The sequence below is a fragment of the Antrostomus carolinensis genome, unplaced genomic scaffold (assembly GCF_000700745.2).
Source record: "Antrostomus carolinensis isolate BGI_N321 unplaced genomic scaffold, ASM70074v2 scaffold39884, whole genome shotgun sequence".
NCBI classification, from domain to species: domain Eukaryota; kingdom Metazoa; phylum Chordata; class Aves; order Caprimulgiformes; family Caprimulgidae; genus Antrostomus; species Antrostomus carolinensis.
Genome location: NW_010313546.1, coordinates 16,421 through 27,342, shown reverse-complemented (window position 1 = coordinate 27,342; position 10,922 = coordinate 16,421). Strand labels below are relative to the sequence as shown.

Sequence of the window (10,922 nt, the reverse complement as noted above, 5' to 3'; positions counted from 1 at the left end):
TAATTAAATACTCACCATTTTGAAGGCTGTGCTAATGTAGGCGGATCAGATTTTGCTATTTTCAGAAGCACTCGCATTGGATTTAATTCATGATGAGGCGGCTCTATTTGAGCCATTTCTATTAAAGTAATGCCAAGAGACCAAATATCAGCCTTGTAATCATAAGGCCTGTCTTTAGAGGTCTCACACATTACTACTTCCGGAGCCATCCTGCAAAGAGAATAATGAAGTACCAGATTAGAAACAGACTCTTATCTGTTCTGAAAAAGCTTCTAAATAGACAAATTCACTGAAGCACTTTAAGAGGTACATTCTACTCCCAATTAATATATTTACATGATATTGTATCAAGCTTGTAATGTTAACAAAGGTAATATTAAGATATTAGTTCATACTAAAGAGTCAGCAAAACAGTGCACTTACCAATATGGTGTACCAATAAAAGAATCTCTTCTTTGTATTGTTCTCGTGTTTTTGGCTGATACTCCAAAATCCGCTTAAAGCAAACAGTAAAATGCTATTAACTGGGTACTGGAAAACATGTATTTTTATATTTTACAATTGTCTTTTAAAATGTTGTATGTTCCAGAGCAAACATTCTGCAGTATTAAAACTTCAAAGCAAGATAATATTTGTGTTTTGGTAACTGAGTGACAAGCTTCTGTAGCATTTCTAACAAACAATATTGAATAAATATTATTCTCTATTGCTAAAAAAAGTAATGCCACTGCTGAGTGGTGTGGGACAAGATCGATGCATGTATTGACTGCAGGAATAAGCATGTTAAATTATTTTAACTAGAAAATACTTTCTTTATCCTATAAAGGCTGCATTCCTCAGACATGGTGTATTAAGTCTCTTATTAATTCAAAAACTCATTCAATTTTTAATTTCAGGATTCAAATTTCATAAAGCTAGGTTTTCCCTTTATCTTACAGATTTCTTTCCACATGACTTTTCACTTTATATTAAATATCTAAAAGCTCACGTTATGCACCTTTGATGCAACACCCAACCAAAAATCAAATTTATCTTTGCAATTAATATTGCTTGTCTATAAAGCACTACATTTCTCACTCAGGAAAAAAAAGACATTTAAATAAGTGTCATATGCTTATTATAGATGTAACTTTCTTAATAAAGAGCTAGCTATTAGAGCAAACAGACAAAATAGCCATATGTTGCTGTCTTTAATCTGCACAAAATTACTTGATGGGCTCAACATTTGAGAAGTCTAATTTTGCTCTGTAGAAAAAAAAAGGGGGATTAAGAGAGCTATTTGTTTAAATGCAAAATATGAAATCTTGAAGGACTACAAACACTGAAATAATAAAACTCAAATTCTTATAAAAATAAAATGCAATGAAGGAAATTTCTTTGCCATTCACATATTTGTGATACAAGGAACTACCCATTTCTTTGTGTACCAGAAGCAAAATACATAGTTTAAAAACAGCAAAATGCTCTTTCAAGGGATGCTGTACCCTTTTCAAAACTAAAGTAAATCTTCTTTTAGAAATCTTAATTAGCAAACCTGAATACATCACTAAATGTATGTGTGAAAGAAACCTCCCTGTGGTCTGAACTGTCAAGAATGAACCTTGACAGCCTGCACAGTTCTGTGCACCAGCTAAGCTTGACAAAAAGCTTAACTAGTTCCAGTCTGTATGAGGAGGCACCAGGTCACGTGAGGCAAATAAGATGAACAGAAACAAATGATTCTCTCTCTGACCATGGGACTCTTGCTATGATCTGTGATTTCTTTTACAGTAGTACTAAGAAACTCAGATAGTGGTTCTATTACATTTATGAATAAGGCCTGTGAGACTGAGTCCACTACTAAATCTTCAGGCTTCCAAGAAAAGCCAAAACAGTGAAGTTACATGTACTTTGCGGATGAAAAGAAAGGCACATGCAAGTATTGTACGTACAAGTAATGATCTTGTGCAAGGGAATCCATGCAAAAAGCACAGGTACAATTAACTGATCAACATAGCAAGGCAGGCTCTTAAATATTTGCAACTTCTTAAGAGAGATGACGCACTATGCCTTGCAGAGACATACGGGCAACACCTACGGGTTAGGTAGTAGATATATTTGTGAATTTGGACATGTCTCGCTTACATTTAAAAGGAATACCTGTAGCAAGGCTGGGAATTTAGAGCCCCAGTTCGCTGTGGTGATCTTCTGATTCTCCTTACCTTTACCCTCTGTGTAACTTGCATCCAAAGAAATACAACTCATCACACACAACACGTAGAGAGAAGTTTTTCAAACCTGAACGCAAGATGCTGTGTCATGCAACTGTGACACTGGTAGAGCCACTGTAAAGGCTGACAGCTTATACACATTTGCCCCTGATGAAGCCCTGAACAAAGTGGATCCAGATAATTCCTAACTTTTCCTGACTGAATGAAGGTATGCTATTCACCACCAGAAGTCCTTTGTCAATTATTCATGGAGGAATCCTCACAGATTCTCTACCACATCAGAAGGAAAATGTGGATGACTGCTTAAATTCAGATAAAAAAAAATAGGAATCAACAATAGTAAGCTTGTATTAGTACTAGGTACTGCTTTTTGGTGATAGTGAAAGATGTTCATTTCCTAAACTAACAACTTTAAAGGGAAGTTCTGATGTCACCATAGTAAAGATAAGTATAATTAAGAACATTATAACAAAAACCAGTAGGACCTGTGCCTGACTTTAAGCAACTTGATACCGATATTGATATGACTCCCACTCCTGCTGATTTTGAAGTCTGAAAGATGTGCCAAGTAAGGTTAGGACACATACTCAAGCTTTTTTTTCTTTTTTCTTTTTTTTTTACCCTTTTCTTTCTTCATAGTAGTAAACCACCTGCATCTGAAAAAACTCTCATCGTTGGACTGATACTTAAATAGAGAAATACTATCTATTTAAACTACAGCCTAAGGAAAATACAATTACAAGACCACACAAAGTTCTGGGAAAGACTTTCATATGGAACATCCTTACCTAGTTTAATATCTCCATCCAATGTGAAAAGAATATTGCCAGCTTTTAGATCTCTATGGATGATCTTATTTTCATGCAAGTAGTTCAATGCTTCCAGTGTCTGCCTGCACACCACTTTGATCTGTGGCTCTGTTAATGGCCTTTCAAGCTCTACAAGAGAGAGAGACAGAAATAAACACATCATTTTTGCATTTTATGTCATGTGTTCATAGCAATCATTATATAAGTATAGGTGAAAATAAATTAATCTGACAGACTGTGAACACCATATGTCAGAAAAACTTCTATCTTAAAATATTAAGTAAAAATTTAATCCCTTGTACCCTAAACCCTCCTCATTATGAACTATGTATACCTACCCATCTGAACTGTGAAAAAGCAATATAGTTTAGAGACTGGTTCTTTTGTGTGGTACCCAGAGTTGTTAAAGACTAGATCCTTTACTTACTGGTATTACCAATTATCTAAATTGAGGAACAAGCACAGAAAAACCCAACTTTAAGGTTGATGCAACGTAAAAAAAATTATCACAACATAATTTGGAAGATAGCAGGGGAAGGGGAAGAATGAGATCCTGAAAAGGGCTCATATAGATTCTGTTATAACAACACAGAGCTCCATAAGCACATGAGAACAACTCATCACATTCACTTAATGATCAAGACAAAAATGTGTTTTGAAAAGTAAATAATTTAAATATGAGAGAAAATTCATCTAACTTAAGAAGTTATAATGTTCATAGACATAGGTGTAAATGCTAATTTAAAAACCCTGACTTTCCACACATATAGCACACCAATTAGATAAATATTTGCATTTCAAAACAATATACATGTGAAACAAGTCTTACAGTATATATTATAACTTTAAGGTGTTAAGTTTATTATTTGAAACAACTTATTTACCCAACATTACTGCATCTACTGCTCCACCTGCACAAAATTCGATCAGGATCTGTATACAAACAAAAGAATACACAAATTACAAATTAAATAGTTCTGCTGAACTGATCCATTGATTAAGGGAGCAATTGGGAGACCAGAGTTTCAGATTATTATTTGGCCTTGACAAATTACTTCACTAACCTCTGCAAAAAACCCCCTTAAAAGTTACAGAAAGTTATTAAATTCAGATGCTTATGTTCATTTTCCTCTGTTTTCACTGATGCCTACAATACATCATTTTATCCTAGAATATAATAATACTAGAATAGTTCCATCTCCAGTTCTCAGTTTCCATTTTAAACAAAAATAAACTGCAGCTATTTTGGCGCACAAACTATGCTGACATGTTGGACAGAAAGAACATACAAAGGAGAAAGAGGGTAGACAATGGGAATGAGGAGGGCAAGGAAGAGGAAAGGTCATCCAAGACTGAAAGCCCAGTCTTCCTTATGTGTTTTTGCTTCTTTAATTTGAACTTTAAACATTAAATTACAATTTTCAGTCTGACAGCTAACATGTATTTCTCATCAGAATCCTAACAGTCAATATTCTGGGAAATAATATCTTCATTTTTCCCCTTTAGAGTACTTTTAAAATCAGAGTACAATTGCCCATAAAAGAGGAAACCTTAAATTACACCTTATACCATAACACATATATACAGCACTTACGTTATACATTACTTCAAATTACTATTATAATTAATCCTCACAACAATGGTACTAACAAATGCGTCATATAAAGCAACTCTTTGTAAATCCTTTAAATCATTATTCCATTTACATGCTTCTACACACCTACTGCCAAGCAAGTTAAGTGTGGGAAATTGTAAATAAAGGATTTCTTTCTCTAGAATTTGCTGTTTGATCTGACAAAGGTCTCTGTGGTAAAGAAATTGTGTTTCTAAAACCAGAAAGCAAAAGCATAAGCATATAAAGAGTAAGTCCAACCATTATTCTTTTCTTATTTTCTTCCACCAAATTCTGTTTACCTGCCACATGATTATAGCCTTTCCTTTGTCACTTTCATGCCGCTGCATTTCACTGTAACTATGTATCTACAATTTTATTTTCAAACTATTTACTCCTCTTCTATCTTTGTTCTGTCAGTGAAACCTATCTACTCTGTTTCATATTCTGTCTCCATGCATACTTGCTTTCATCCTCACCTTTATGCATAGAAATTTTTATGCTATTCCACTGCTTTATACAGTATCATTTTACTCTGCATTCAGATCACACAAAGTTTTCACAAAGCTTAAAAAAATAAATCTACATCAGGAAACGCAGCATTACACTACCATTGTTTTCATGCTTAAAGGATAAAGCATATTTGTAAGTCTCCAAGGAGATTTTCTTTTATTTGTTTTAGGTATCTTTTACAATTATAAACTCTTTTTTAAAAAAACATGGATTCTTTGTACAATTCCAAAAGCATTTATAAATATTGCATTAGATCAAATAAAAGAGAAAATGGTATTTTCATAGCTAAAGCTATTCAGTGCACAGGATATAGCAGAAGAGTGACGTACGCCTGCTACACCTCTATGTACAAATAACTAGGTTTTAAGTAAATTAATTATTGTTTGAGTCCTGGTAAACTGTTCCTCCTGGAAGTACCAATGAATTAACTCATACCTAAAATACATACTTCACAACTGACCTTTTCAGGCTGACCTTTTCAGCACATTATTTATTTTTCAGCTGCAGATTCCAAATCTCACTCTAAATTGTGGTAATGTAATTAAAATCTGAGTCCTGCTGTTACAAATAGTCATTAAGAAGTCTCTGCATATACCAAAATGAACTGCTAATTTCCAGATTTTAGATTCAAACTCCTGACCAAATGATTCAGTGTAGCTCAATTTCACAGTGACAATTTTCTAAAAGTCATACTCACACTTTATAAATAAGTTTTGAAATTGCACAGTTATCCCAATAGTGACAGCCCATAAGAAACGTGACTGACAAATGATCTTTTAATAAAGCCAAGGGGAAAAAAAAAAAAAAAGCCATTTCAGTAACCTTTTGAAATAAGTAGAAGCATTCAGAGAAGAAAAAATACCTACCCACAAATTGTTTTCATAGTAGAAAGCATCTAGGAGCTTAACAATATTAGGATGATCACAGGATGCTAAAATATCAATCTCAACCATGTAATCTTCAAGTTCTTCTTCTGATTTAGTATCAATCACCTTCGCAGCAGCCAGTACTTTCGTTTCTTTGTTCTGAGCCTATGAAAGAAAAGTCACAGTAAAAGATAGAGATGTGAATTTCACCAGACAACTGTCACTACTAAAAAAAAAAAAAGCACTACTAACAAAAACCCCTCTCTTGACATTTCTGAACTACTTTCCTGCCTTTAGTTGCTTCTCTTAAAAAAAGAGAGTATCTGCATATTACAGAACAGATAAAATCTAGCAGAAATAGGGTTTAATAACTTTTCTCAAAGTCAGGAAACAATGAAAGACAGGAATATATAAATTACTTAACCCTCGTCACATTCTTTATACCATCATGCAGTCAATAGCTTAGGGTCATTACTATTTTGTACTTCTACAATGAAGTTTTCTGCTGCTCCTCAAAAAAACCTATCTATTAACACTTGGCAAGAAGTATGAAGTACCCTCCACCCTCTCATTTATGACTGCACGTTCTTGCCTTTCTGTCATTCCCCAGGTTGTGGCAGCACAGCTATTCCCAAAGCCACATTTTAAAACAGATCCTCTACCAGTAATCGGTAGCTTATGTCCTTCTTCAGCCAGGGGCTGTATTCAAGCTCCCATGTTAAAAAATTAAAGCTGTCAAACCATCATTAATTTTTTGGACATTTTACTCTCTTTTTACTCTTCAGAAGTCTAGGAGCAATTCCATGGATAGCTACTCATTGAAGCTGGCCACACTGAAAATGCTGCCAGCCTCTACTTTATTACTCCACACCTGAAGGCTAGGGAGCTAGAACTGCTGCGGTGATAAAGTCAACTGGAGAACAAGAAAGATTTTTGACTTGAAAAGCAAAAGGAAAACAAGACCTTGTGTACCCAAGGGGAAAAGGGAAAAAAAAAAAGGCATTTCTACCATGCATTTAAATATTCTTTGGTTTTTTTTTTATACGTGAGAAATTACAAACAATTAGCGTGACTGTTATTTCAATAGCAAAAAATTTCAGAAGCTAGTTGCTGTAAATACTTATTCACAGAATACTGATGAGAAACTAATCCAGCAAAACAACTAGGCAAAGTGAGGGGGTTTTTTAAAATATGTGGGGTATAAAGCAAATATTAAACACACAGCCTATATGTGTGTGTACATATACACATATACATGTAAAATTACACACACTTTCTAATAATTCTCTTGCAAGTTCTGTTTGAAGGAATACTGTAACTTGGAGTTTAGTAAACTTTAAACAAGAAGGTGTGTTTTCTCAAGCCATCATAAAAACACTAGTTTGTCAAGGCATGTCCAGTGATTATCTTTTGCCTCTGAGTAAATGAAGTTGTAGGACTGAAGTCTGCTTCACCAATTATATGTAAAGACCATGAAGGAAAGGTCTAGATTTACTCCACCTAGCTTTTGACATTCAAATGAAGTTAAATGAGAGGCAGGGACACGGGCTGTCTCCAAAGGAGCAAAGAACCTGCCAGGACAATTCTGCCTCCTGATGTGGAGCATCACAAGGTGGTTCATCCTGTCTCTCTGCTGAGGCGGCTGCTCCATGGGGCGTCTGAGCCCCAAACCCAATCGAGATGAACCCAGGACAGGACACAGCAAGAATCCCAAAACCTGACTTTTGTCACCTAATCTCGTTACACTACTATCAGACAAAATCTGGCACCTGACAGCAATTAAGAATTCTTAAGAATTATTTCCAAGGTCTTTTATTATTTTGTATTATTACTTTCACAGACATAAATAATTCTCTCCATGTGGCAAAAGAGAATAAAAGATTTAAAGATAAATGCTTATGATAGCATTCAGTAAACCAGCAGTAACAGCAAAACACACTCCTAGGTGATTCATCTTATGTTGAGGGTAAAGGTCTTCTGTAGCATTTATTTTTATCTCAATATTCTTTCCAAAACAAAAAACAACCAATCTTCCCAACCTCAGTATTTGCCCTCCCATTTTTAACAACAAATATAAGAGATCTGTATGACATTATTCAAAAACAAACTACTGAAGTTTTCCAACACACATTCTAATAATAAAAAGAAAAAGGTCTGCTTAATAACACAAACACGAATTGTTTTGGTTTCATGTTTTATAGCAAGAATGAAAGACCAACTTTCCTATTCTGGAACTGCACTGTAAATTAAACATGAAACGCGAAACAGACGTCAGACTCCACAACAGAATTAGACTTGGTAGCTTTACATGTGCAGAAAAATGGTTGTTAAAGCACCTTTTAAAGAATTCAAATATTAACTGTAAATTTACTTTTTTGAAACATGCACAGCTACACACTCTCCACTGCACCTTACAAGAAGGATACTTTAAAAAAAAAAAATCTGAATTTCATTTTTGCACACATTTGCATGTAAACTATATAATGGTAATAATAGTTTGTTTAAATAAAACTATTTTAAACTCCTACATCAGCTAACAATAACAGATGTTACTGTTTTCAGATTCAGTTTCACCTCTGAGAGAGAGGAGGCATGGGTAAATTAGCGTGTATGGTTACATGTTAGGGAGTTGCTCCATTTATAGCGTGCATTTCTTTTTTCTACTGACAGGGTACTTTGTATTTTCACTTTTCCCAGATCCTTTTGCTTGAAGTAACTAGAAATCTGCTTTAAATAAGTTTCTTTTATTTCCTCCTTGTGGTAGCTCTATTAAAACACCTCATTAAAACCCAAATTGATTATAGAGACAGTAATGATTATCTGTATGAGCATTTTAACAACTATAAACAAAACAAATGTTCGCCTTTGTTCTGACTTGAGATAGTAAAATTTTGTAGGTCTAAATCCAGACCTTTTTTTCCAGTTGTCAAAGGAAAAAAAGCTTTAGAAGTAGCATGTTTCCAGTGGGTATTCTGAGGACAGATAAAAAATATTAAGTATACATCAAGTTACACTTAAAAATAATAATAAAAAAATCTTTAAATATTTTAAACATTATTTTAAAAGTTCTTTTTGAATAAAACATTATTTGTCTCCACCCCACAATGCGCTCTATAATAAATACCCATCTATGTGACTTGCTGTAAGAAGCACATAAGAAATACGCTCTTTTGAACTGTGTAGGAAAGGATTTTACTGTTCATGCATAAGATTTATGTAGCACTGTATTGTACGGGGGGAAAAAAACCCTTCTGGGTTAAGAGGAACATAACGCAGTTACAGCTTTGTGTGGGCATGTTTGTTTTTAATAGACCTTGGCTGAAGTCTTTCTTTTGACATGCAGCATTCCTTGAAGTTCAGAGCAGGAACAAAAATGTTTGTGTAGATGCAGTCTTGATTTGCTTATGCTCATTTTGTATTTGGGTACATGCACAATTAAAGTCATATAACCATTCATGTTACTCAGAGCTTCTGCCCTTTCAAAATACGTCCTGTATCAGTAGCCCAGCAGGTTTTTTTTTCCTATATTTTAGTTCTCAGCCATCAATTCAAGTTATTCCAAACGCTCTGCTAAAAACCATTTGATTCTGTTCCATGACAGGTGATTTAAGCTTTAGTCCTACAGTAAGAAATCCAAACTGGCATCTTCAGTGGTTCAATCCTGCCTTATGTGGAGACAAGGAATCATAGAATCACTTGGTTGGAAAAGACCTTTGAGATCATCGAGTCCAACTGTACCTGTCCACCACTAAACTGTATCTCCGAGCACCCCATCTACCTGTCTTTTAAATACCTCCAGGGATGGTGACTCAACCACCTCCCCAGGCAGCCTGTTCCAGTGCCTGAGAACCCTTTCAGTGAATAAATTTTTCCTGACATCCAGTCTGTACCTCCCTGGGCGCAACTTAAAGCCGTTGCCTCTTGTTCTATCACTAGTTACCAGGGAGAAAGGAGGGAGAAAGATTATCTTTCTTTGCATTAAGAAAATTTGATCTTTTCAAAAGATTCATACACAATGGTCAAAAACTGAATTGTAAAAACTTATTGCCCCAAGATCTGACTAATGCAATACGACATAGATATTAACTAATACATGCAAAAACACTGAAATATTGCAATCTTTCCACCAAAACTTCTATTTGGATTATATATTTAAGGTTACTGCAGCAAACATTACCTTAGAGACAGTATGTACAAGGGAATAGCAAACTGTATGTTACAGCACAGTTCTTGCAATGGGTGGCTCAGTCTCATTAGCAGAAAACAAACAAAAAATCACTCTTACTCTCCTAATTCTAAAATAAAGTACGTTTTAGAGAGACAGATGACAGGTTTGCAAAGAATAAAGATGATCTTGTAAATCAGAACTTGCAAATTACTTTCTGAACCTAAATCCCTCAAAAGTGGCAATGATATTTAACAAATGGAAAGAATAACCATTCTACACAAAACTAGGATCTGTATGTGAAATTAGTGACTCCTCCCTATCAATCCTAGATTTTCATACAGTATCATATATCCAAATATACGCTCCAGAGCCAGAAGCTTTGTGAAGAAACAGATAGCAGAATATTAAAAGATGGGTTTACTGTCTGGGAACTCAGCCAATAAATTGCATATTCCCAGCCACGGACAGCGAGGAGAGCAGAGCCACGGTTCCAGAGTTAATAGGATTACAGCTCGGGGAGAACTCAAGAGTCTTTCATCTTTTGATGACCAATATGAAGTTTCAGCCTGGGATGCAAGGAGCTGTTTCAGTTTCCTATCACCAGCAAATGTTTCTTTCCCAACTGTGCAGCTCCCCTCCTGCGATGTAGCATGTAAGCACCTAAAAATTAAACAGTATTTACACAACTGAAAAAAAGTTAAGTACGTCCTTCAGCTATTGTTCAGCCAACCAGAAACAAAGCTG

At 34.9% G+C, this 10,922-nt stretch overlaps 1 protein-coding gene across 1 annotated transcript in view; it reads right to left on the bottom strand.

Moving 5' to 3' along the window:
- SLK (STE20 like kinase) overlaps positions 1-10,922 on the bottom strand; it is a 45,858-nt gene that overhangs the window by 18,533 nt on the left and 16,403 nt on the right. Inside the window, exons 2-6 of the mRNA XM_010167388.1 lie at positions 6,011-6,175; positions 3,904-3,952; positions 2,999-3,148; positions 424-496; positions 16-210 (exon numbers count right to left, since the gene is read on the bottom strand). Of these exons, the coding sequence (XP_010165690.1) occupies positions 16-210; positions 424-496; positions 2,999-3,148; positions 3,904-3,952; positions 6,011-6,175 (632 nt within the window). The remainder of the gene's footprint in view (positions 1-15; positions 211-423; positions 497-2,998; positions 3,149-3,903; positions 3,953-6,010; positions 6,176-10,922) is intronic.